Genomic DNA, 27,500 nt, shown 5'->3' on the forward strand with positions numbered 1-27,500 from the left:
CTGATAATAGATCAGCACATGGCTGTGTTCATGGCAGGCGCTGCCTATACTTAGAGTGCAGCAGCCTGTGTGCTGCAAAGGAATTCCATTAAAATTGTGTCAGTATAGGAACTATTTTAGTTACAGTTAACTGGCAATTGGGTGCTATTGCCCCCTTCTGGTTAAACATGTAGAAATACTTGTTATTCAGTGCAAATCCTTAGACATTTTTAAATAAGTGTTTCAGCTCCTGTGGATGGGCTATGAGGAGGCTTCTACTTTAAACGCCCTTTAGTGCTGCGTCTTCCGTCTTTAATGGATATTAAGATACTAAAATATCAGCTATGTGCATATTTATGTTTTATATGTAATTGAATAGCCAAATTCTTCTTTAAGGTTTGACATTAAAAATTTACTGTTAAACTATTCTTTATAAAACTTACTATTTCTTAGAAAGCTTAAGTCAGTAAGAGGCTACTGTGATAATCCCATTGTAATTAGCGCTCTGAAAGCATGGAGAATGATTACGTGTCTGGAAGGTAGATTTAAGTTGACTTATATTTTCACTCCAATATGTGATGATCTTGACGTCCTTGCAGGAGATACAGAGTCTCATTTCTGTCTTTGGGCATTGACGGGTCTCGCTTGCTTGAGGGATTTATTTGAAGGTCCCACACTGATGTCATTTAGTCAAGAAATGTCATATTCAGAAACCTGAATGTGTCCTTTGTAAGGACACATTGCTTCACATAGATATGTATTTATTCTACTCAAATAGAAACACAGCTTTTATTTTGTTCAATTGGTACAGATCTACTACTTTCTTTTACAGTGTATTACACATATTAAGAGACTATCCTAATGCTGTCACTCATTATTTGAAGGGAGGATTGGGAAACCAAACTTGGTATAGGGGTATAGAGAGGGAAAGCTGTGTGGGAAAAGATTTGGAAGAATGATCGTAATATGTAACAAAGCAAAAGCCATTCAGGTTAAAATCTTACACAGAGTGCACATGCCTCTAAGTCATCACACTAAATGTAAGGATGTTTTCTCTCGCGTGTGTTAAGGTGCTTAACTAGTAATCAGAAGATTGCTAGTTCAAGCCCCACTGTCACCAAATTGCCACTGTTGGATCCCTGAGCAAGGGTCCCTAACCCTCAATTGCTCAAATTGTACTTGGTCATAACTGTAAGTTGTGTTAGATAAAAGTGTCAGCTAAATACCATAAATGTAAATGTCACAGAATCCAAAAGTTGCTCGGGGGAGATATCACAGGGACTGTATAAGAGTCTCAGAGCTGATGTAAGGGTGGGCTCTTTGTGTTTGTTACTCACTGTACCTAACGATTATACTGCTGACAAATTGAAATAAACTCAACATTAACATTCTGTGTTAAAAAAAAAAAGCAATGCATTAACATTCTATTTAAAGAAACATTTATCACAACTGCTAACAGATAAAATAGCCTCTGTTGCAGGTTGGCAAGTTATTTTTGAACATGTATCTGTAGACTACTTGACATGGCTATTGCTGTTTTAAACAAATGGGGCATATCTCTCAAGTATTCTCACAAGAGCATTTGTACAATGTGCCACTTTTGAAATGTGAGTAATGTGGTCAGTATAAACACTTATGTATGTAAGCTGCTTTTTTACCTGCAGTGACCACAACTAACAAGGCAGGATGGCGTAATACCGACAACAAAGATATGCAACTGTAACCAGTGAAAAACACAGTATGTATTTATGTTCATCATACTCCCTCCTAAGAACCCTAGACACTCCCAGCTTCCTCTTCCTCTATGTCATTTCCTGAGGCACTGCTTTAGCTAACTCACTTCTGTTTTTGGTCAGTGGTTAGAGCAGTCTGCAGAAGTCCAGATCAGTCCCTCGTCCAGCCAGATCAGATCAGCTCCCTCCCCTCTTCATCTACCAGGTCTGTCTAGGGGGGGACCTTAGCTGACCCATGGTCAGCTTCAGCACACTGCTCACACACAGCTCTTATCACTACAGCTCTGTGTCTTCACATCTGTTCATCAACATGAACTTTCCATCCTGAAGAACGAATGCAAATACAGCACAGACAGATTAGCCTTCATAGCTAAGAGCACAACACAATGTTGACTTGAATCACTAACAACCATTTGTTAAGATTTAATGGGATTAAAGTGTGTCCCAGGGTCGATTGGCTGTGCTAGTAATATTTAGTAGTTGTTATTTATTAAGTGTCCATGCTGGGACTTACAACATCATTGCCTTAGTGATACCCAGAGCTCCACACACAAAAACAGTAAAGATAGGGAATTCCATAAATGACTGTGGATCAGCTCAGTCTGCCCCTGATCCAAGGCCTGTCTGCAGTGTCATGTGCCCACCACAGCCACTACACCTGCCTGACATTAATTTGAGGGTAAATTGCTGATGGTTATTATGATGTTTTCAGTGGAAAGAAAAAAAATCCTTTAGACATTATAGGTTCACTATTAATGTGAGAGTGGATAGTGACCAACTCACCACACAGTCTCACGCTATTAGCGATGATCTTTAATGATCAACTTCGATGATCTGATCAAATAACTGTCCAAAGGTGTGGTGTGGGACAGGTCTCAGATAATAAGTTTAGACAGTAACTGGGAAGATAAATAATATAATATTCCCTTACCCTACAGTTCATATGTTTTATGGATATGTCTTTCTCACATGGCAGACATAAACAGTCAAAGAATCATCTGTAACACTATGTTCCTGTGAAACAGTAGGGTGCAGCATAATCAATATGATCTGACTGACTAGCACCGTTTCTTTCTTCACACACTCTTTACATTGTGTTTCTCACAATTAATATATTAAGTTAAGTTTCTTTTAGGTTAATTTTATGTCTGTGCCTATCTGACTCTGTGTGTGTGTGTGTGTGTGTGTGTGTGTGTGTGTGTGTGTGTGTGTGTGTGTGTGTGTGTGTGTGTGCGTGCGTGTGCGTGCGTGTGTGTGTGCGCTCGTGTTTGCGCGCGTGTGTGCGTGCGTGTATGCGCGCGTGTGTGCGTGCGTGTATGCGTGTGTGCGTGCATGCGTGTGTGTGTTTGCGCGCGTGTGCGTGCGTGCGTGCGCGCGTGTGCCCGTTTGTGTGTGCGTGCGTGTGTGCGCGTGCGTGTGTGTGTGTGTGTGATTCCACTCAATTTCCCCGTGGTCCTCTAAAGATGAGTAACAGGTAAATACTTTGAGGCACATTTAGTTCCCATGTGAGTAAGTAGCTGGTGTTGTAGAAAACAAGAGGAGGAGGTAAAGACAAATAAGACAAATAAGGAGTCAAATACGAAATTAGGAACTATGGAGGCCAAGGCCAGAAGAAAGAAGTCTTCAACACACACTGCGCTCAGAGAAGCCTGTCACTGTTTCTGCCAATTAATCTCCAATTCGCCATCTAATCAGGCTGAGCGAGAGCATGTGGCCTGACCTAAGAGATCGTCTGTGTAAAGCTCGGGAAGGCTTTCTTGACCATCGTGGGGCCCTGAGAGGAGGACTCTGAGCTTTAGGAACTGGGCTCTGGGAGCAGACAGTCTGCGGCAAGACTACATGGCAGGAACGCACCCGAGAAAAACTGGGGGGGACGTTGTGACTGCACCAAAGGAAGTGGAAAAACTGGCACCTTACGAGCAAATGCCGTGGTAAACCACAGGGAGAGAGTTTCTGTTTTTTGTGGTGGGTAGAGTTTTTTTTGGAAAAGCTGTCATTAAGCATTGAATTAGAGTATGAAAAAAAATGTGACGGGTTTCACAGGAAAAGCCCAAGATAAATTTGATGAGTTTCTAAATGTCAAACACTTCAGCAGAGTGACAATGTTGTATTGCTACAAACTGCGGTGGACCAATTTTGGGGTATTCAGTACACTTAGGGACCCTTAGACAAACACGTTTTAAAGAGAGAGCAGTTATGAGGTAAGCAGTAGAACGGGCCAGCCTAACGTCTGTGTAGGGTGACGCTGCTCCTGGGCTGCTGGATTAATGGCTCCACTGTTACAACTGTTGTGCAGAGAGGGAGACAGTGCTGGCAGACCTAGTTCGCCGAGGACAGACTGTATGTGTAGCTGAAACAGAATGTTTTCCTGTCGATACGCATTCTGTGCTGCTGTCAGGCTATGATTGTTACAATACGTTACCAGCGATAAGAGCTAAATGCAGCTGGTCCTTGAAGCAGAATGACTGTTTTGTCTTGTAAGTAGACGAGTAAATGCTGAAGGAATAAAGATGGTTTGTCCACTCAACATCTGCTGTAACCATGCAGCACTTTCCAAGTTATACTACTGCACGAGACAAAGGCCATTGGATGGCATTAGACATTAGCCTAATTTGTATTGTAAGTAATGCAATTGTAGTTTTAAAAAAGTTAAAGTTAGCACACTGTATATTCACCGTTGAAGGCAATATCGCAGTTTTATTAAGGCTTAGCTTAATGTGATGTGGGTTAACTCCTGGCACAATCTTTGTTTAAGCTTTGTCATAAAGTGAAAAAGTCATGTGGGTTTTACAATACAAGATCATATTTGTCATGCCTCTTACATATTTATAGGTTTACTCACAGCTTTTCCTTCCATGCATTGTATTTACAACATTAGTTTCCCTTACATTAATATCCCTTGTTGTTAGCCCTGCAGGTGTGACAATATTATGCCTAATCTTTGACTAAAAGGAAATTTCATTGAACAGCCATTTATGGGGTAATTCAAGTGATGCTGTTTCATATTTCATCCTGAAACCTTTTTTACAGTCAATAGCCACATCTCACAAATATGTCTGAACCTGATATACTTCATGGTGTCCCTGTGCGGTTTCTCTGATCACGAGCCCATTTTATCAACACTGTAGCACATTACACAATCTACCTCCTTCCAGTGACACCTTTGCCCACCTCGCGCTCACCTCACGCCCAACAGTAACCCTCTTCATCCTCTTTTGGTCCAGGTGGAGTGTATTCAGACGACAGGTGCACTCTGGTATCTGCAGAGCTGACAAAATCAAAAGACTCCGGCAAGGTTCATACCTACTGCTGTGGTGTACCGCGGCAGTCTGGTAAGATGGAATGAAAGCAGAGCAACTGATTGCTCAAAGCATGTCACTGCAGTGGCCTGTGCAAGCAGCCACACAGACGGGGATGGTGATGGACCAGCCTCATGCGTGATCCCTCATTCCTGCATGTCAGATGGCTAAGGTTAGGGTCACCGTGCACGAGGACTCAGATCTGGGCTCTGAGTCAGAAGCGTCTGTGTCTGGCTGTGATTCAGACTCCTGGAGCGTGCTTTCGGATGACTCCGTCCTCCCTGACTATGCGTGGGAGAAAGGGGCGAAGTTGGGACAGCCAACACTCTGTACGAGGCCTGTGCGAGGACATCAATGGCAGAGTAAGTCTGTGTGTGCCTTTATTAATGTTAATACAGAAAGTTTCACAGAGTGCTGACCACTGCAAACCTGCATAGCCAGTGGTGCCGTTATAGTGAGGAGATCTTCTCTGTTATAGTGAGGAGATCTACCCTTCTATTATAGTGAGGAGATCTTTGCTTCTCTGTTATAGTGAGGAGATCTACCTTTCTATTATAGTGAGGAGATCTTCTCTGTTATAGTGAGGAGATCTACCTTTCTATTACAGTGAGGAGATCTTTGCTTCTCTGTTATAGTGAGGAGATCTTCTCTGTTATAGTGAGATCTACCCTTCTGTTATAGTGAGGTGATCTTCTCTTCTCTGTTATAGTGAGAACATCTCTTCTCTTTGGCAGAATGGCCTGATGCTAGCAGTTTCCAGGGGATTCATAGATATTGTGTATGTCCTGAACCAGTGTCCATTTTTGGACATTAACCATCGAGATAAGGACAGCAACATGGCCTTCATGATAGCAGCACAAGATGGTGAGCACACTGAGTCATTCTCCCCTTTTAATAAACAAAACAACTGATAAAGGAAATATGACAATTCTTAAGAAGCTACTCAATAGTGCTTTACCACAGCAGCTTTTGTGACTATTCTAAGCTACATTCTGAACTACTTCTCTGGCGTGGACACTGAGGTCAGGGGTTACTGGGGCTTTACTCTCATTTCCCTGCCATACAGGGTAACGGCAGCTGCGTGACCTCGCCAGTGATGGCCGGTGAGGAGCTTTAATTAACGTGGTGGATTTATTCTGTTTACATGTCCAAACAAAAACGCCCTCACATGATAAGTTAACAGGGTTTTGCTGGGTACATAGCAAGATGATGATTTCTCAGTCAAATGGAATACCAGTCCCTCTTTAGGATCCATAATATCAGTTAAACACCTCGAGAAAGTATAGAGAGAAAATAATACTAAACCTAAATTGAAAACAATATACCATACAACTAAATACTCATAAGCAATACCATTTTTAATATACTGTATAATTAGACAACACCTGAAAATGTGCATGATGCAAACTAACTGACTAATATTTATATAGCATTGGTAAAACGAAAAAGAAAAACAATCATACTGTGAGACGATGATGCAGAACGCCATAGGCAGGTTAAAAAGTCATATTGAGCACATTTTCTTCTCTGATCCCTCTGCTAATCTAAAAGTGTCCTCAGAGGCACTGGATTAGCAATGTGTGGACTTAAAAGGATTTGTTTAAAGTCGCTCTGGACACTGGCTAGTTGCACTTATTGCCACTGCAATAAAGGCAACAGAGCACTTGATAGCTACCCTGATCTATTTCTGGCCATCGTAATCCAAGCCACACTAGAGAATATTCTTTCCTTAGTTTTTTAATCTTAATAAAGCCTTTTAAAATGAACACAAATGCAGTTCATACTAGGACTGACAAATTCTAACAGAATTACTGAGGCAGACTCAAAGCTCAAACCCAGATCATACACCCGCTGTTCATTAATTCTTTAACATATTACTTCACTTGACTTAAAAGCTTTTACATCACCCATAAAACCTCTGTAGAAGCTCATGGGCACTTCTTTAACACTGAAGACATTAAGAAAATCCATAATCACAAGCATAATAGACATCACACTACAATTTAAGACTCCAACAAAATATTTTGACATAGTTCCTTAAGTGACCACTTGGGGGTGCAATAATATTGTCTTTTCCGCATACTGTATGACACCTAAGAGAACTGAGGAGTTTCAGTAAGTCATTTCTTTGTCTTTGCAATGCTCTAACATGAACTGGTGAACTGGTCCGTGAACCGCTCTGGAACTTCACATAACCACAGTGGACGCTGTGCGGGGTAAGGACGTGAAGACAGGACACTTTGAGACTTTCTGCAGGCTCAGGTTTATCAGCAGGTCCTGTGCAGAACAGTTCTGTGAATGCCACATACCCGAGTGCCCAGCGCTGAAGGCGCTGGTGTCCAAGGGCAGAGGCACAAAAGGTGCAGGGAGGAGAGTTGCACATTGCCTGAAGGCCACGTTCACCTTCAGTTTCCCACAAGACCCTCAGGACAGCGGCATCCCGGACCACATGGGCTATCGCCCGTTCTGTCCCGCCGAACCCCCACATATCGGCAAGGGCCGCCACGGGGCGCCCGAGCCAGAGGGAAAGAATCCAGCTGAGGAGCCCGTGGGCGGAGCAGGGCGCCGCGGGAACGGCTCCGTCGTGCCAGCGACGCCCACCTCGGCCTCGGATTCCACACCGTCATTGGTCGCCCGCTGCTCTGACACAGCTCTGAGGGGCGGCGTGCTCGACACTGCCTCCAGAACGATGCACAAGCTCATGCCACGTGGCACAGCCTGGTGCAACAGCGTCCACGGCGCCGACTCCATCCCCCACATCAACGTGACCAGGTCGCCAGAGCCCACGCCCAAGAAGAACATAAAGAGAAAATGTCCAAAGGTTACCTGGGGCCTCCGGTCTGGACCGCTCTGGAAGTACAGGGAGGCCAAACTGGAGAAGAAAACAGAAGAGGTAACTCAGATTAAAGTATGTAAGCATGTACATTTGCAACAATAGGTACTATTGGTTTAGTAGAAAGCATGAATTCTTTCAGAGATGACGGTACGTTTACATCTCTGTTCCTTTTGCTTTCTCATTTTTCTTTGTTTTCACTTATTCCTGCGCAAAGCAAAACTTCTGGAATCATTTACATAAACAGGAATCCTTTTAGAGCTGAGAGTTTGTACAGACAAAATGAAGACACGGCGTGGAAATGGCTGAAGTACGCGTTTATAATGTCCGTCTCAGTTTAGCTTTCTAAGAATATTCTGGCCTTGATATGCACACAGAAGAAAGCGGACGGTGTGCAAAAGACTCAATGGGCCTTTCAGTCTCCTCAGAGGGAGAATTTCTGTGCAATCATCAATAACTAGTTTAATAGTTTAAACACCGTTCAAAACACACGTTTGTAACAGAATATTTTGATTTGTTCTATTGAGTCGGTACTTAAATTACTTAATGAGCTTTTTTTTATCATATTATATAATTCAATAAAAGAAAAGGGTTATCCTACAGACTGATCAACCTGTACTTGTTAACACAATACCTTATCTACACTGATATAATTTCTTCAAGTGAAATATGAATTCCAAAATTCATTTATTCATTTGTTTAATCAGTGTGTATTGATTTCTAAGAGAAGGCCCATAGACCTGTATCCTCAATACCCAAGAGAAGGAAAGCAGCTTGTGTGGACACGTGGAGGAAGATCATTTGTGCTAGCGATGTTGTAAGAGCTCAGACGAAAAAAACAAAGATTTCAGCAGCACACAATCGTGGGAACTGCAAAAAATAAAATAAATAAATACTGATCAAAATAATCATTTTTCCTCTCCTCATCCCACTGATCTGAGCATTTCCAGCTGGATTCTGTACACTAAGGCCAAGCACAAGTATTCCAAAGCCTGGGAAAGTAGGAGAGTTCCACTGGGAACATCAAATTCACTTCCAAATGTTTCCTACCCATTTTAGACAAGGGCAGTGTGTACCATACAGCATTGCTGTTCTTGATAAGGTGAAATAATGGTTTTATTTTCAAATTGTTCTTCTCCAACGTCTCCAGTTAGACCCGAGTGGTCAGCATAGTTTCTCCAACATTGTGCAGTGCGTATGAGCATAACATCTTCTCTTACTACTAACTTCAGGCATTGCTTGACATTGCACTGCATTAACAATGCATTTTTTATTTTCCTTGAATGATTCCGGGTAAGTATTAGCCGGCTCAGGCAGGCCCTGGGCCCTGGCCTGCCTGGACCTTTATCCATAAGAGGCTCCTGGTATCTCAAGCTGAATGTCAGCCTTGTTCTCTAGACAACCCTGTCTTATAGTTTATTTATTATTATACCTTAGAGTTTTGTCCCAAAATAGAATAATTAGCAACGATGAAAGGTGTTGCGAAAGGTGTTAAGACACTCACACACCCGATAAGTTAAACGGATGGGAGAAGTTACTCGTGGATCGCAAAATGATGTTAGGTTATTGCGCTCAGTGACTAATTACACCTTATAAGCACTAGAAGTGATCGAGTTTTAAAGGTTTTCATAAGGGGCACAGGGAGTCGAGTTCGGCTCTCTATTCATAGACGACGCGCCATGGAGGAAAAAACTGTAAAAGGTTTTGTCAGCGACAGGAAAACGGCAACGCGAGCGCTGGACAATGAGGGGTGGGTCATGGCTGCATATTTAACATCTGCAATCTAACTCCCAGATCAGGAACACTACTGGCTTTGCTTTGTACTTATCGAGATGGAGTCTGAGGAAGGAGGCGACGAGAGCGTGTTTATGAAGCGGAAGGCGGCGAGCCGCGCTCCCCGCCACCGGCCCCGGGCTTCGCGTTATCAGTCGAAGATGTAGCTGGAGATACTGCGCCGCGTCCGCACGTCGGGATCCTGTTTTGATGCGCGCGTTGTTCGGTAAAGACGGCAGTACCAGCGCATTAAATTACGCGTGGTTTATTTAAACTGTTTAGGGTGTTAGTCTACGCGATAAGCGATTTTTGCACGTCTGGATTGGCGCAGACCTTATTATACACTGCTGTACTTTCGTATTACTCGTATTCTATCTTAGTTTGGCATTCGAGACCCTTAGGTCATGTAGCCTGAGAGAACTGCTTCACCACAGATTAACATCCTGTTGAGAATATTTTCGGCAAAAGAAGAGGAGTAACGGTCAGAGACGGAGGGAAAGGAGGTTAGTCACGACTTGTTTAGCTAAACAGCCTGGGTGGAGATGGTGGTGTTGGTGGTGAAACTGAGAAGTGAACCCGGTTTATTGTGCTTTCTTTTAAATCGTTTCATAAACTTCCTTCGGTGTTATTCTCCGAATGTGGCATGTCTGTTTAGATGGTAATTCGATTTTAAATATGATCTACTTGTGTATGAATCTTTATTAGAATATAACTACCTTTTCAGGAGATCTTGTCTATATAAAATCGTCAAATGAGAAGCTGATTTTAGTCGAAATAAGATAACATATTTGCATTTCTGTTTTGGCATGTTAAGTTTGTTCTACATCGGTGGTCTTATTTTTTAACGTTTACACAGATCCCAAACGTTTATAGAGTGGTAGTTAAGTTGGCATGTTTCAAGAGATATTGATTTGTATACACAGCACACCTGCAAAACAAAACCGCATTGGTCTTACAAAACCAATGCATTTAAAACCGACTCTATCATAAAAATATTGTAGCATCGAGATGGAAGGCAGATCCGCACGCGATAAGATCCTTTAATCCAAAGTCTTACACACACACACACACACACACACACACACACACACACACACACACACACACACACACACACACTCACACACACACAAAGTCCTCGCTGCAGCAACAAACCCGAGACGAGTATGCGAGTGTGTACAGGCCTCAGCCAGCATTCACGCACGCGGCTCGGACCCATGCAGCACTCCCCAACCATGCGGTATGACACTCGCGATGGGAGGGCGCGCATCTGGCCATAGCAGCGCCACACACTCAGGAAGTAACCTGGCAGGCTTCTGAATTTCCAGGTTTGCCTGCTGACCCGGCATGCTCAGCCCAGCAACCAGCTCGCTCGCCCGCTCTCCCCGCGGCTCCAAAAGCAGCCGTTTGACCTATGCCCCCAGCGGTGTTTGTCCGGCCAACACGGTGAGGTCATGCCAGCCTGGTGGCAGATCCACAGGCACCTGCAATGCCTTCCTCTCCAAGGCCGGACACAGCTTCCTCCCGCTGACCGCCGTCATCCAACCATGATGATGTGCGGAGGATTCACGGGTACTCTCGCTGTTGTAGCATGGAGGAAAGACACGCTGCCGTCTCACCTTCGCACGGAGCAAGCCAGGCTCCGCTCTACAGTACTGTGTAAATAAACCATATAAACGGTGTAAATATTTAAAACATTACATTTAAACTAAAGAACAGGATGTGGGGAGGGTGCAAGGCATCCTGGGAATGCCTGCTGTGCCTTCTCCACTCTCACTCACCAGTGGCAGAAGCCCCAGTATTAAATATTCATAGTTTGTTGTACCACTATTGCGTACAGCATTGAGACAGAATAACTGTTGTTGCCTACCTTACATTTGTGTTGGTTTACAGTCAGAAGCAAGGAACAGAGAAACTCTTCCATTCGACAGACACACGGATATATCTTTTTCATGCTTACCAACACACTGCATACCAGTTTTCCAAGTCAAAACACTACAGAATGGACACGTGTAAGATGGGGCCATAGATATGCACCTCTATTGGCAAAGTTTTCTAAAACCTCCCTGAATTTCTTTCTACTTCGAAGCAATATTTTGAAAATTTTATTTTTGAAAGATTATCAGTCATTATGGCATACACAAAGAACATCTTCTTTTCTATTTTAATTAGTGAATATATATACTCTAGGAATGTAGACTCTCCAAACCTTAGCAAAGAATTACATACTATTATTTTTTATTTTTGATGTTACACCACTAAATTACGCCATATATCACCTGATAACAGCGGTGGAGGAGCACAGAGGGAAGAGGAATGTCAGAGATGTGTGTATAGTGCTCCAGGGTCTAGTGTAAGAATAGTAACAGAAGGGGAACAAACCAACAGTAATTTCATATCATCAAGTTGCACTTCGCTTTTGATTAAGGAGACTGTTAAAAGCGAGCTGATGTCAGACAACGCACTCAGGCAACACAGACATGCAAGATGACGAAATCTAAACGAGTGGGGCTGTTTATCTTTAATGAATCAAAACAGAGGCCACATATTACCCACCACTGGCGCACAAGGTAATGTGCTGCAAGACCATCTTAAAGCACAGCTGCTGTAGCAGAGCTTTTTAGCTGAATCGGCTACAGTGTTGTGCAGGGCTCCATTTAAAATGTTATCTGAAATGTGTGACGATTGTTGACTCCTTATGTTCTGACCATAGGCTTGGCATTGCTGGTCTCTCTCTGCTTGTCTCTCCTCCTGCATGAAAAAGTAGCCTACGGACAACATCTTGTTCACACTGGCATGGGTGTCTGACATCTGGAAGTTAGGTCTTGTCAAGCACACAGGCAAGAGTAAGAAATGACTAAGATTTTTTAGAAGCACCTCATGAAGCTGAACTGTAACTCACATACTCTCTCACTCACTCACGTTTAGCAAGCAGTACATTCTCCACTAGGTGGTGCTATGGGGAGGCTATGTCGCTGTGGTGCTTTGCATCAGTGAGACTGTCCAGTAGTCAAGTTGCTTGGCTCTGACTCTTTGGAATGGTTTAAGACATGAGACTGAGAAGAACTGACTTCTTAGGAACCAATAAGTGTTTATACACCAAATCTACAATATATTAGGGGAAACACTTTTATTTATAAAATCCCATTCCATATATGAAATTTTGTGAATTGTAACAGTTTTGCACCGGCAGGTGAGCTAGAGCGCATCTACCTACATAAATGTGGAAATGCTAGAATATGCATTTGTGTTTATGTGTAGTCAAACATGCTGTTGAGGAAAGAAACATTTGGAGAGTGACATGGTTTACAGAGAGCACGAAATAATGCTAGAGTCAGCTGTAACTTTTGAATACGACCGTGCAGCAACTCACAACTGGTTAATGGGTGCGGTGTGTTAGTAAGTTTATCTGCATCCATCGTGCTCCTCCAGTAGACATAGGCCTGCAGTAACATTGCTTTAAAATGGGTATCACCTAAATGTGTGTGAGAAAGTTAATTTAGGGTTGTTCTATAGCCTACGGCTCTGGGTTTCTTCTGAAGTTGTTGCAGACCCACTTCAGTAAACCTCTCAGTTCTCCTCTGTTCTCCTGTGTCCTGTGTGAAACTCCCACAGTTGTTCTAACATTGCAAATGGGTATTGGAGCCCAGTACTCATTTGTTTTGTAATTGTACTTTTTTAAAGACGTTTTGAAAGGAATTATCTTCATAATTTTTTACATCTTTGCATAAACGTATATAATTTTCTTTAAATCTATAAATGAGGTAATAATATTGTTTTTAAAAAGTAACATTAATTCAATGAGAACAAAGGAGGTTATTAGGATGAGAATTTTATTAGGGAAATTTCACAGTGTAATCCATGGTAATGGCTATAGCTTTAGTTATAAACTAAAATTACTATATTAAAACTAAATATACTATATCTTGTTATATAGCTAAAATTTTGACTAATTTGTAATGAACTAAAAAACAAATAAACTTATACACACATCACAGAACAAGAGGCATTAAGTAAAATCATTACAACACTACGCTGAGTAATATAGGTCATGTATTTTAACTGTTATTTGGGTCCTTGGTATTTCTTTATTATTCCCTATAATATCTTACTGTAATCATATTTTATGCTATTGTTGTTGTTTTTTTTATTAATATTGTTTTTTATCTCCTGTGTTAACGTATATGATATGATTGATTTTTTAAAAAAAAGGTCAGCATATTTGTGGTCACATAAACTAACCTCCTAATGCAGCATACATAAGATAAATAACGTCATAAATAAATAACAGTGCAAATAACATTAGCTAAGTGATAACAGCAGGCTTGCTCTCTCATGCACAGGTAGGTTCCTCACAGTACCGCCTCACAGATGAGAGCTGCATCCAGACGACTGAGGAACCCATTATAGATCAGTTCTCCTGACCATTCATCTTCAGTGGGAGAACTAAAAACTCAAGATTAAGATTTCACAGAGAGAAGGTTGGCACCTTTATGTCCTTGTCAAAAAATACAAACACTACAGACACTACCAAAAATATTTATATGAACTTGAATATGTGCAAGTACAGAGAGCTTTTAAGAATTTTCACTACTGTAGAGGGTTTCTGCTACCAACTGTAGGCCTTTGCACTTCTCAGCTGTGAACTTCTCAGGCCGCACTGGAGCCTTTAGTTACCAGTTCCTTGAAAGAAAAGAGTCTGTTCAAACAGGCTTGACTTATTAATTTGCTTCAAAATAGCATGGCTGACTCATTTTTCCTTTACGTCAAAGGAGTAAACTGTATATTTTTGGAATTATAGTCTTGGAGTCATACAGTAATGCTTCCTGATGTCCTGGCCTCAGGACATTACTTCTGTGAGTCAGCTTGTCACTAGCTGTCTACTCAGTATCCTCTGCATACATGTCGTTAAAAGCGCAACACTTTCCCCAGTTTACCAGTCTGATATTGTCTGTACTTGTGAAACAAACTCCCACATACATCCATCTTGGCTGCTTGTCCAGCAGCCTTGCAGTCGTTAAGGAGTAAACGAACCATCTTCCCCCAAACCCCCCCCACCCCCACCCCACCCCCATCCCACACAACCCCATCGCATTCCCATCCATCCCTCTCTGGGTGTGGCCTCCCAATGACAGGAAGCACAGCCATCAATATTTACTCCGCACGCGGGCCACTCAGAGCACCGGACCCGGGGAGCAGAGGCGGCTGCAGCCGTCTCCCGGGCTCTCTCTCTCCCACCCACTCCGACTGCGACAATTAGAGAGCAGGCAGACTGGCTGGACCCACACCGCCTGTTGCTTTTGCAGCTCACGACTTCCTGCACAGAGGGAGTGGCGGGGGATTGGGGATTACACCTCCCAGTGCATTTATGGAATGTACATGCAAGCCTCGCATGGCACGCAAAGCCTTGAAATCACAGGTGGGCAGTACGAGCGGACGGCACTCGAGGAACAAACGCCGAGGGAGGAGATGGGCTAAAGGCGGATGTGACAGTGGGGAACGGAGATGAAGCGTTTTTGCAGACCTTTAATGTCATTCGCTTTTGTCTTGTTCACAGACATGGGAGCGGTCGCAACATTCTCGCTGCTGCTCGCGCTGATGCATTCAAGGGTCGACACAAACGCAGGTGAGGCGACGTGAATGAAGGTGCGTCAAACACGTGTGGGTCAGTAAGAAAGGCGGTCGCTGAGCAACCAGTTGGCGGTGGAATTGCTTGGGGGCGTTTGGACTCAGTTGGGTTGAGATAACCGACGCCTATCTGTATTTCTGCACGGCTCGAATGGCTTGTCTGTTGGCTAGTTCACGTGTACTAGACTGAGCACGTATTAGTGATGGCAGCTCGGCTGGGCACAGATGAAGAGATTTGTTCCCTCTGCAGTGAAACAATAGAGTAAAGGAAACGTGTATCTTCCTTCAGCAGCCAAGTCAGCTGTGTTTGTCAGGACACCTTTTAATACACTCACTTAACCCTTGACATTCTTCCTGTGCTTAGGATGGGTCAGCTACAGTTACTTGCATTAACATTGTTTGCCTTTTTTATTCAGTGGAAGTCTTAAGAGCCTGGTGGAATGCTAAAAATGAAATTAATAAAACCCCAAACCCTTTTTTGTTAAAACAACAGGTCTAAGTCTAGCCTTAACCCTCTACTTAACCCCTTGCACTTCATTATTGCCTTTATTACCAGTTTGGCTAAACTGTAGTTTAAACTAAGCCTACACTTTTTGGATTACGCATAGTTGAACCATTTTCTCTTATACTCAGGCCAGACCACAGTGAAGTGTAGTTAAGTTCTGCCGCTATTCTCAGGCGGACCGTCCCTCAACTTCACACCTCTCTCCCTCCCTCTCTCTCTTTCCATTTCTCTCTCCCTCCTTCCCTTCGTTTTCCTCTGCCCCCTCCCTTCAGCCGAAAGTGAGGGGGCCAGGTTGCGCTGCGCTTGTGAGAACACCTACTCGTGCGAGGATGGCGGCCTGCCGCCCACTTGCCTGGGGTACGTCTGCTTCTTCACGGTGGTGCAAGGGGTCACAAAGCGTGGCTGCTTCGAGAAGGAGCACATGAGTCAGTGCCACGTGTCCCGGATCCGTAGCGTGTACACCGAGTGCTGCAACTCCAGCTACTGCAACTCCAACACCACGGCGCCCCATGAGCGAGGTCAGGCCGCACCGCACACAGTCACAGAATGCTGCAAATCCTTTCACCTTTTGAAAACTGCGACCAACAGCCTCATGGCTATTGTATTGCTCGCTTTTCAAATGGCTGTGCATTTGAGAAATTGTCCAGCAAAGGACTTTGATTCACTTATGACTTAGATAAGAGTTACTCTGCTGCCCTCATGTGGCAGACTAGTGGCAACTACGGTGGCCCATGAGGATCCAGTAACTGGTAGTATAGACAGCTTGTTTCCTTATGATTAACGACAGCCTTCACATTGCCTCATCTTAAAAATCTCGGCTGTTGTATTATCCTGATGGGAACCTCCCTGATTCTGGGCGTGTGTGTGTGTGTGTGCACCACTAGATCCGAGCAAGCCCGGCAGTATGATGATATTGGTGACCGTGCCTCTGCTGGTACTCCTGGGGCTGTCTGTCATGCTGTGTGGCCTGGTGTTGTGGTTGCGTTCCCGACGGCAGCACCACCATCTACAGGAACACGACCACTCCATGCTCAGAGTGCCTAGCGGAGGAGACCCCACCTATGGGGTATGTTCTTTCAGCATGCACAGTACCACACACATCCGATAAACAATATTTATGTCCAGTGACCAGTTATTGGGTTTTGTAATCTGTTAGTTAGACGTTTAGAAGTAAAAACCTTTAGGCCGTTAAAATGACTTGTGGCCAATGAGACTGCTTTCTATAGGATATCTTTGATGAGTTTTGCACGTCAGGCAGTGGGACTGGACTGCCTTACCTAGTGCAGAGGACCATGGCTCGACAGATCTCCTTAGTGGAGTGTGTCGGTGAGTGAGAATCATCGCTCCTGTTCTAAAAATCACTTGAAAAACAGATTGTAACATCTGTATGTAAAGCCGAGAAGAAGGTTGGCAGAGGTTGTTCTAGACCTTATGAATGATATCTTGTGTTTTCGGGCAGGTAAGGGACGCTACGGGGAGGTGTGGAGGGGCACGTGGATGGGGGAGAGTGTGGCTGTGAAAATCTTCTCATCCCGAGATGAGCAATCCTGGTTCAGGGAGACAGAGATCTACAACACAGTCCAGCTGAGACATGAAAACATCTTAGGTGAGAACTCACTGCTGGGATTAATAGTGGCAGTCAAATACATGACCTTGGTGTTGTTGGCACCTTGCACTGCCGACACTATTAGATGAGCTACTGGAGTCCAACTTCCCGAAAAAATGAAAAAATGGTAAATCCTTTTGCCTTTGAGTGCATGTACTCTTGAGGAATGATAAACACGTGTCCTCTTTGTTTTCATCAAATTATCTAATACAATATCTGATAATAAATGAAATTATTTAATAGCTATCTAATAATATTGTCTTCTTTTTTATTTGTTTTCATTTGTTTATTGGTTTGGTTTTAGAACATAGACGTTTATAATATCTTCCCATCCACTGTCAGGTTTCATTGCTTCGGATATGACGTCTAAGAACTCCAGCACCCAGCTCTGGCTGGTCACCCATTTCCATGAGCTGGGATCACTGTACGACTTCCTGCAGTACAGCACCTTGGACCCTGAGGGAGGCCTGCGCATGTGCCTGTCTGTGGCCAGCGGCCTGGTGCACCTGCACACGGAGATCCTGAGCACCCAGGGCAAGCCTGCCATCGCCCACCGCGACCTCAAGAGCCGAAACATTCTGGTGAAGAGAAATGGCCAGTGCTGCATCGCCGACTTGGGTGAGGGGTGAACTCAGACACGCTGAGTGAGGGGTGTGCTCAGACACGCTGAGTGAGGGGTGAGCTCAGACACGCTGAGTGAGGGGTGAGCTCAGACACGCTGAGTGAGGGGTGTGCTCAGAGACGCTGAGTGAGGGGTGTGCTCAGACACGCTGAGTGAGGGGTGTGCTCAGACACGCTGAGTGAGGGGTGTGCTCAGACACGCTGAGTGAGGGGTGTGCTCAGACACGCTGAGTGAGGGGTGAGCTCAGACACGCTGAGTGAGGGGTGTGCTCAGACACGCTGAGTGAGGGGTGTGCTCAGACACGCTGAGTGAGGGGTGAACTCAGACACGCTGAGTGAGGGGTGAGCTCAGACACCCTGAGTGAGGGGTGAACTCAGACACGCTGAGTGAGGGGTGAGCTCAGACACGCTGAGTGAGGGGTGAACTCAGACACGCTGAGTGAGGGGTGAGCTCAGACACGCTGAGTGAGGGGTGAGCTCAGACACGCTGAGTGAGGGGTGAGCTCAGACACGCTGAGTGAGGGGTGTGCTCAGACACGCTGAGTGAGGGGTGTGCTCAGACACGCTGGGGGTGAGGGGTGAACTCAGACAGGCAATGACTGTTCAAGAAGATATACCAGAAGGGGTACAGATGGAAAACAATTAGCAAATATGTGTTTAAACATTCTCATGCTCACCTAAAGATAAGCTTCAGTAATACAAGCTACATGTGCTACACCGATTCAGAATAACTTCATCTCACGTTACTGGGATTTGCAGTGATCCTGACAGCACAAACTCTGGGATCTGTACTGATGGCTGCGTTCCATGTGATTCCACAGGTCTGGCAGTCATTCATTCCCAGTCCAATGACTACCTGGATGTAGGAAACAACCCAAGGGTGGGCACCAAGCGTTACATGGCTCCCGAGGTCCTGGACGAGAGCATCCGTGTTGACATCTTTGAGTCGTACAAGCAGACTGATATCTGGGCTCTGGGTCTTGTACTGTGGGAGATCACCCGCCGCACCATTGTAAATGGTTAGTACTAGAGTGGTTTCCAGGTTAGTACTAGACTGGTTTCCAGGTTGCAGGCCTAGTCCTGAAACTAAAACCAGTGCAGTATTGAGAAGGTACTGTAAGGCAATGCACTACACTAATACACTGGCCAACATATTGTGATCATGGCATATATTGATTTTTCTACATTCGAATGGCTCCATGAGTAATAGAACTGTTTTTATAAGTTTGTGAATAAAATCTTTTGTTCTATTACTAAGAGAAAATCATATCATGGCGATAAGTGTAAAGGAAATATTTTCCTTGTCTTGCTGTCTTGCCAACTCACCCTCTCTGTGTCTGTCTCCACTGTCCACCCACGATTAGCAATCCAGCAATTATAAACAGTCTTATCTACTGTCAGCACTCTGTCTCATACAGTCCAGATGCTTTCTGTCTCTCTCTCTTTCAAACACACATACATGCACAAATACACATTCATTCGGAGCCATGCTTACTTAACAATTCCAGAAAGAACCAAAAAGAAAAAAACAATACCACGGCCATCATTCCTTTGGAGCTGATTTACAGCCAAACATCAGTGAAAGGCAACCTTTAACTATCATGCAATACAGGATAAGCCGTTATAACTCCACTCCCTTCCACTGATACTAAAGTCTCCTCTCCACTCTTTCGCCCAAAATGTCAACTGCCATATAAGTTCGCTGGACTTGGTTCAGCCTGCATCCCACAGGATTATTAGCCTTTCTGAACTCCCTAACAATCCAAACCGCTTTTTTATAGATATGGTTTGAACAGACTGTTGGTCAGGGAAGAGAGAAGCCGTAAGTGACTGCAAATGTATTTGACTAAATATAATGGCAAGTGTTTAAGAAAGTTCCTCATCGTGGGCAGGAATTGTGGAGGAGTATCGTCTGCCCTTTTTCGACGTGGTGCCCTCTGACCCCAGTTTCGAGGAGATGAAGAAAGTGGTGTGTGTGGATCAACATAGACCGTGCCTTCACAATCGTCTTCACTCCCATCCGGTGAGCAGTCTATTCGGCGCCTCCACAAACGCACCGTGGCAGCATCTGTACTGAAATCAAAAAATCCATCATCCACTCATCCACTTCACGTTCTCTTACACACAGAGTTCTGTGATAAGTGTTCCCACCACCACTCTAGTGGGCCTTAAGACACACCACTAGCCGAATCAGCCGAAGTCTTTTTGTAAAGCTTTCAGAAAAGGCAGTCAGCTTTTTTTTTATTGTTACTGTGGTTAGTTTGATTAACACTGTGAAGCGGGCCGTGTGTATATCCACATCCACACTGAGCAGAAATACACACTCCGTTTATTAAGTCATACCAGTGACCCACAGAGCCAGGTTTAATGTCAAGCCAGCAAACTCGTGCTGACAGTGTGCCGTTGTTCCTATGGTCTGTCCTCCCCAGATCCTGTCTGCCGTGGCTAAAATTATGAAGGAGTGCTGGTTCCAAAGCCCTTCAGCTCGTCTCACTGCCTTGCGTGTGCGCAAGACCCTGGCAAAGCTGGATCAGGACCAGGACTGCAGCACGGACAAACTCAAACTAGACGTCTAGAGCTCCATCACTGCACAGCGCCGGACCGGCACCTAATGGACAAAACGTGCCATGTTTCAGCCTGTTTGGGTGCTAGGACCCATCCGAGCTTTATGTGCCTTTTAAAAATAGCCTCTGTCCCGAGTTCATTCCCGGTGCCTCGACACAGAGTGGGTACAACTCGGCTGGACTGACCACAGCTGCGCTCCTGCCTCAGACTGGAATGATACTGCCATTAAAGGATTTTCCGCATTCTTCAGCACAGTGACTCAGGCTCAGGAGAAAGCTGTGAGCAGAGTGAAAGTGCTCTTTAGGTTTGAACAAGTTGTGAGGGATGTGCCGTCCATGTCTTTATGAATGTGTTTGTCAGGATATGAGCCATACTGGACTTCCCAGTGGAGGAGTTTCCTGAAATTCCTTCACAGATTTTGTTGAAGTCATCCCTTTCTGACTAAATGTCTAACAAGATGCTGTCTTTCTGATTGTTTTCCCTCGTTTAATACATACATTTTATCATTTTCATATATCTGCAAAAGGTCTTTGAAATTACCATATTTACACATATATCCATGAATATGCACTACCATAACTTTCACATGCAATATTGATTTACACAACAGAACCTAAAATAGTATGACATTGTTTGTACTATATTTCAAGCTAGTTTTTATGTAGTATATCTTTTATATCATTTAATTGTTTTTTATATCATTTAATTGTTTTAAAATATTTTTCCATAATTATTTTTAAAGAATTTATTATTTTTGCACAAATCCTAAATATTACTCTTACTTCAAATAATGATATGTAAAGCATAAATAAAACTAAATAATATTTAAGTAAATTTTTTCTCATAGTGTCTCGTATTTGTTGAAACTAATGTTGTCACATGGCTTGTCGCAGCTTTAGATTCAATAAGTAAGCCCTCGCAATTCCAAAAGAATGTACTATTCAATCCACCTTATTGCAGTGTACTGTCCATGTAAACTGGGCAAAACTATAGTTGTTAATTGTAGCCACTAGAGGGCGTCAGAACCTTCGGGGTTTGTTGGACGCAGCGGGGCTTTTTGAATACCATGTTCTGTCTCGTGTCATCCTCTTTTTGAATGTAAAACGGTCTCTACAGGCTTATTATTCTGATCAGGAATCAATTACATTTTAATCTGATTCATTTGTTTTTCATTGTACCTGTAGTGTTTGTGCATCATGTTATTGTTCAAAAAAATACAAAAGGCACTAAAGGACCTGATGCCCCAAGGGAGTAACAAAGACACACCTCCGCTGTACAAGTATTCGTGGACACAATGCTGAATGCATACTCCCTGATAGAGTTTCACATAGACCTATATTTACCCCGTGCAAAGAGATCGCACATCTCTTATTCATTGAAATGCGAATGTCAAGTGAGTGTATTTCGAGTATAAATCCCATCCCGGTACTTATACGCAAAGCTAAAATGCCAAGACTCCAATAATGCAGACCCTGCTCTGTTTAAACTTTTTCTTTAGTCGGAACAGTCTTCAATTAAAAAATAATAAAGTGCCATTCATCAAGCGTCCGCAGTCAGTTCTGGTAGTGTCCCGTTCCCATCGACTATGAAACAGAATGACTGGACGGGTCAGTATGGGCTTGAGCATTGATTTCTGTCTGCCAACTCGTCTATATCTGTGCTTGCACGTGTCTGTTTTCAGTATATCTGCCTTTGGGGTAGATAATTCTCCTCCTCCACAATCCCAGTGTGTCTGCTGGGCCAGATGGAGTGGGGGATACTTTTACAGTGTGTAGGGGACTGTGGAGTATCTGTACCCTGATATACTGCAGATTAATTTCATATACTCCAGCAGTGTGCTGGTCCATTGCTCAGGGTTATGACACTCAGGGATTTGCTTGTCAAAAAAAATGGCCTTGTTTACTATTTTAGATATACATGTACAGTAAAGATATACAGATAACTTAGACAAGATAATAACATGACCTCTCCTTAGAGAGAGTCCAGGGATAAGATTGCTTTGGAGTCAAGCAAAGACAAGGAGTCTATTGATAACAGTGGGCCAGATCCTGAAGCCACTATCTTAAATGCACACCATATATTATACTTATACTTGCTATAAATGCAATTTAAAAGGCATTTTAGGATTATTAGATTATAGTTTTAACCTAATTCTTTGCGCACTAAAATCAGAAACGGCTCCATCGCCACGGAGCAGAGTCCACCAGTGTCATGCGGCTAACAAAAGAACACTAGGAATGGTATCAAATGTCCCTTACTGCACAGAATTAAGAGCACGGGGTCCTGCTCTGTCTCGCCATGCAGAGACAACAAACCACTCGAGCCTTCAGCATGACCAACATTAACCCATATAGGATTGCGTTCAACATCCATCTAACCAACACTACGCTGTTTACTGCTCGGGGCCCTGGAGCACAGAGTAGGAGAACACGGACATCTGTGTTACCGCCGTGTGCTGTAATTAATCTTTTGCTGTTGTGGACCAAAGGTCTAAATCATAATTCCTCCCATTGACAGGCTTATGGCTCCCTTTGTGTGATCGGCCTGCTCGCCAGACTGCTTGCAGGGGTTCCCTAAGCTCATTTCAGTCTAGTGCTTTGCATAAAAGCGTTTTATTTGTTCGTTTACTTTTTTTTTTCTGACTAAAGTAACAGTGGTGCCACAGCCACAGATAGTGGCCACTGCTAGAGGTGGGAACAGTAAGCGCCCGACCACTTCACGAGCAGCACTGCTGCTAGACTCAGTTCTATAAAAGTCTTTTCATTTCACTTCATGCAAGAAATTGCAAGAAGAGATTTCTCAGAAGCCTGTTCAGAGACAGAGGAAAATTGCTGGCTGAAACAAATTGCTAAATGCTGACATTTGGGTGCATCAATAATATATAATATGAAAGTTCACCTATTACTGGTAACCCACGACCTCGATAACAGTTGCTGAATCACAAACATACTAAGACTGCTAAGAACTTTGGTAAATTCACGAACGTCAGAAAACGAGAAAAAAAATCCATTTATATTTCCAGTGCTTGTAATGAGACAAATGGGAATATGAAACAAATGTGAATACGAGGGCCATTTTTATGCATGCTGTTGCCTATCGCCTATTTTGTCGTCTCCTTTAAACGGAGGGCTGTAGTAACCGTTTAATAGCAGTTTAATGCCAGTTTAATACCGCTTCACTGGCACTGGGTGAAATCTTGCCACAACAAAGGCTCCGATGCGCGGAACCGTCCCCTTTAAAATCTGCGCACACCCCTTTAACCGCGTCCGCGAGTCCGGCGGCCAGAGTGCGCTGTGTTCTGGAGAGGAGTGCGCTGATCAAAACGCACACTACACATGCATTGATACGAAGCGATGGGAATCTTGCAGCCATGTCTCAGGGACGAACTCTCTTAGTTGTGGTTGCCCTGAGCGGAATAATAACAGCGAGTGAAGGTGAGTAGCAGCATATCTGGATTTCTCTCGGTCACGGTAGCTGTGTGTCCGGGCTGGACGGCGCTGTCTGGGAACGCCTGTGAGCACACATCAACGGAAAAGCCTTGGATTGTTTAATACATAGTTTCCTCGTCGTATCAATCGCTTGACACATGTTTTATCCTTTCTGATATAAACGTTTCCTGTTTGTTATGGTTGAAATCTCTAATTACGCCGAGGCGCGTTTTAGCTTTTGTGGTCACTGTGGCCACAGAACCAGTCAGTATTGTTTTCTGTAGGATTTCTTGCCATTGTCCAGACCTGTACTTATGTGGAAACTGTTAGTGTAGAGTAATACCTACATATATGGAGGATTAAGCGCCGTACCAACACACACTAAACCCACCTTAGTTTGTAGGTCTAAACATAAGGCGGATGTTGTTGCCCGGTGGATGCCGCGGTAAACAGGCAGCATATCAGATGCCTTAGCCGGCAAACCTGACCTATACAAGGAGAGTTAATTCTACAAATATTCTACATGAGTTGAATCTACAAACTTTAGTTTTGGTTTAACACCTTACGGTGAGAGAGAATACGGCTCTAACCAGGAGCTTTAAAAGTGGATGTACACGTGAGACGTCCTATTTAGCCATAAAATAGCGTCGTTTTGTGTAGCTGGTGAATTCTACACTGTACAGCACTATTATACACGAGTAGCCAGCACGCTCAGCTCTGCCGTCTGCGCGTGTTTACAGCCCAGTGTCTCGCGTCTATCGGGATTGTTGTGGGTGCGGATTGCTCTCTCTCTCTCTCTCTCTCTCTCTCTCTCTCTCTCTCTCTCTCTCTCTCTCTCTCTCTCTCTCACACTCTCTCTCTCTCTCTCTCTCTCTCTCTCTCTCTCTTGCGTGCACCATGTCCCGGGTTTAAAAGGGAAGCGACAGTGATGTGCGTGTAGCTCCTGTGAATGCACAAGGGAAGTTCCACGCTGCACTGGCTCTTTCTGCTTAGGCTCCCGTTTGGCGTGACCGCTCGGTCAATTGTGCTTCTAGTCAGACTCCTTGCTTGTAGAATTCGTAAGGGCTTAAGCCTTACTGTGTACGTCCAATAAATCACATATGCCCACATAAAGGTAGTAAAGGACTAAACTATTAGAAGGTGGCTAGTAAGAAACTGCTGGGGTCCTCGGATTTGCAGCTGGGTTTCCTCACACCTAGAAAGTAGCCTGCATACGCTTGTATGGGCAGTTGCAAACTGTTCATTCAGCAAACCCAGACAGAAGTCAGAGTTGAAGTCTGGTCCTTTGTAATGTAAATGTAGGCACTGGGTCCCATTCAGTGGTCTGTCAAAAGAGTCTGCCTCTCTTTTGTATGGTCAAACTAATGTTGGTTACATTCACTGCATACATAAACATGGTATGCCTCACGGTACAGGAAATAAGATGGCATCTTCCTGTCTGAGCTCTTTTTTTCTTCCCCAATCGTTCCATTCAGGGTCTGAAGAAGCAAAAAAAAATCTTTCTTTTCTTTAGGTGAAACGATCACATCTAGCCTGTTAAAGAAGGAAGTCTTCAAACCAATATTTTTTATTGTCTGTTAGTTTTTTTGTTTCATTTTGTTATTTGCCCCTTACCTATTGTAATATGACCCCTATTTTTCTTGCTTGTTGCAGAACATTTCAGAGTCCTGCTCAGCAAGGTTGCGAGCGACTAAGTGATCTGCAGTTCTTTCTCATTGGCAGTGCTAGACATGCAGCATAGCTAACACTTGTCTTGTAAAACAGATGATTCATCCCATTTCCAAGAAACTTCACTCCCTCTGTTTGTATGAGCCCACGGTGCCGTGCGCTCTGCCACACATGCTGTACAGGGCGGAGGAGGCCTGCGAGAGTTATACTGCAACAGCCGCTCCACAGGCAGGGGCTCCACCGGGGAGTGCTCAGCTAAGACCCCCGGACCCTCAAAGCGGGGAAGCTGGGGCCTGTGAGGGAGGAGATAACCCCTGCGTGCCTACAAACCTGCGCTGGTAGAGAGCAGGGGTGGGGGGGTCGTGACGTGTTTCTCAGTGGCCACGCCGGCTCGGTAATGGCACGCTGGGGCAAGGGACCGAAAACATCCCACCATGAGGGCTGGATTTCTTACACCGCCGTGTGACACTTCTCACAGCCCGGTGTGAGAAAATAGCATAGACATGACACAGTAGCAGTGATCCAGGTAAACAGCCAGCAGGCAGGGTGCATCTCTCTCTCTTTGTCTCTCTCTCTCTCTCTCTCTCTCTCTCTCTCTCTCTCTCTCTCTCTCTCTCGCTCTCTCTCTCTCTCTCTCTCTCTCTAACTGTCATTCCTTACAGTGAAAGGCCTGCCTGCATTCTTTAAGGGATTGTTTTGCACTCTTCTGTACCATGTTATGTCAGCTAAGCATAGTAAGTAAAAAGAATGACTGAAGAAAAGAATCTTTCTTCGACATGCCAGTTTGCTGTTGACTTGATAGACGTGCTGATTGTCAAAACGTAAATGTTATAATTGGTGAATATTTCCTGTTACGATGTGATCGGGCGGTAAAATGATATCTTTCCATGGAGCGGCCAGGGGCCGTGGGGAACAGTTTGAAACACATCAGATGGCAGCAGCTATAAAGTCTTGAATTTATAGTGTAACTAAAGCCGTCAAGTAGAGGCCTGTGTGGGACCGGAGCGACGCGTCTGCCATGTCGGAGGAAAGCTGGGGAAATGAAGAGAGGGCGAAGATTAACCCCCAGTGCCTTCTGCATGCACGCGCTTGGTCGGTCAGGAGGGGTGTGAGGAGTCACAGGGTTGGGACGCGTATGCGTCTGCATGCGAGTGCCTTTCTTGTCTGTCGATTGGCTCAGTGAGGCCAGTGGTGGGGTTGAGCTAACAGTCACAGCCGTCTGAGATCCGTCTCTCCTTAGGGTTAATGACCTTGCTAATGAACTGAATGGCCAGCAGGCAGAACAGGCTTAATTGCGCGGACAGACGGGCTAGCCCCTGCGTGACCTCGCTCGCTCCTGGCTGGGGGCAGTCCTCCATTTTGTGGCTTGTTTATTCGCGAGTCCCTTTTAGCATCGTTTTAACATAATGCCATAACAACTGGACTGTTTTGTTCCAATATTGTAAGAATTTCTCGTGCGCTCTCGAGCCGAGGAAACGAGGCAAGTAGCGCCAAGCCACCCGATCTGCTCGAAAAGATCTGGGCTGGCATTGCTGAGAACGTGCCTCTCCGAACCACATGGGATCCCCAGAATGTGAGGTACATCTCCTCCTGGTTTTCTGAATGTATGTTTGTCACGCTAATGTGTTGATCTCACCGTTACTCGGAGGCGGACCTCAGCTGTATGGCAGGTAGAAAGGTGTGGGGAGAAGTATTGGATTGACAGACTCAGGTTTCTAGAGAGAGAGAGACCTGCGTTCCTCGAACAATATATTGTGCAGGAATAAAGAGAAGCGTTAAAGGCTGTTAAAGGATACGGCTGTACTGGACGCACTTGCACATTTGTTTGTGGTTGACTGAGTTGTACACGGGTGACCTGGTAA

At 44.3% G+C, this 27,500-nt stretch overlaps 3 protein-coding genes across 10 annotated transcripts in view; all 3 read left to right on the forward strand.

The window, feature by feature from the left end:
* The first annotated feature begins 5,174 nt into the window (after positions 1 to 5,174).
* ankrd33aa (ankyrin repeat domain 33Aa) lies at positions 5,175 to 9,784 on the forward strand. The gene is given in 7 exon segments (XM_081707248.1): positions 5,175 to 5,321; positions 5,324 to 5,373; positions 5,721 to 5,875; positions 5,978 to 6,061; positions 6,064 to 6,127; positions 7,208 to 7,923; positions 9,639 to 9,784. Coding segments are annotated over 7 exon segments (1,362 nt in total).
* acvrl1 (activin A receptor like type 1) lies at positions 9,642 to 21,376 on the forward strand. Of its 8 annotated transcripts, none has more exons than XM_027028718.3 (12): positions 9,642 to 10,120; positions 12,331 to 12,463; positions 13,961 to 14,098; positions 15,175 to 15,243; positions 16,023 to 16,268; positions 16,635 to 16,816; positions 16,977 to 17,076; positions 17,210 to 17,356; positions 17,699 to 17,974; positions 18,799 to 18,996; positions 19,870 to 20,000; positions 20,407 to 21,376. In XM_027028718.3, the coding sequence occupies exons 4-12, from the start codon at positions 15,177 to 15,179 to the stop codon at positions 20,551 to 20,553; spliced, it is 1,494 nt and encodes a 497-aa protein (XP_026884519.1). In that variant the 5' UTR covers positions 9,642 to 10,120; positions 12,331 to 12,463; positions 13,961 to 14,098; positions 15,175 to 15,176; the 3' UTR covers positions 20,554 to 21,376. The 8 variants fall into 8 exon arrangements, with proteins under 8 accessions (XP_026884519.1, XP_026884521.1, XP_026884522.1 ...); XM_027028720.3 differs by having other exon boundaries at positions 12,382 to 12,463; XM_027028721.3 differs by having other exon boundaries at positions 12,385 to 12,463.
* A 2,420-nt stretch (positions 21,377 to 23,796) lies between these two features.
* Positions 23,797 to 27,500, forward strand: part of acvr1ba (activin A receptor type 1Ba) — a 13,027-nt gene continuing 9,323 nt past the window's right edge. The window contains exon 1 of the mRNA XM_081707058.1: positions 23,797 to 23,976. Within this exon, the coding sequence (XP_081563184.1) occupies positions 23,913 to 23,976 (64 nt within the window). The 5' untranslated portion in view covers positions 23,797 to 23,912. The remainder of the gene's footprint in view (positions 23,977 to 27,500) is intronic.

Source organism: Electrophorus electricus, chromosome 24 (genome assembly GCF_041902795.1).
Source record: "Electrophorus electricus isolate QZ-2024a chromosome 24, ASM4190279v1, whole genome shotgun sequence".
NCBI classification, from domain to species: Eukaryota; Metazoa; Chordata; class Actinopteri; order Gymnotiformes; family Gymnotidae; genus Electrophorus; species Electrophorus electricus.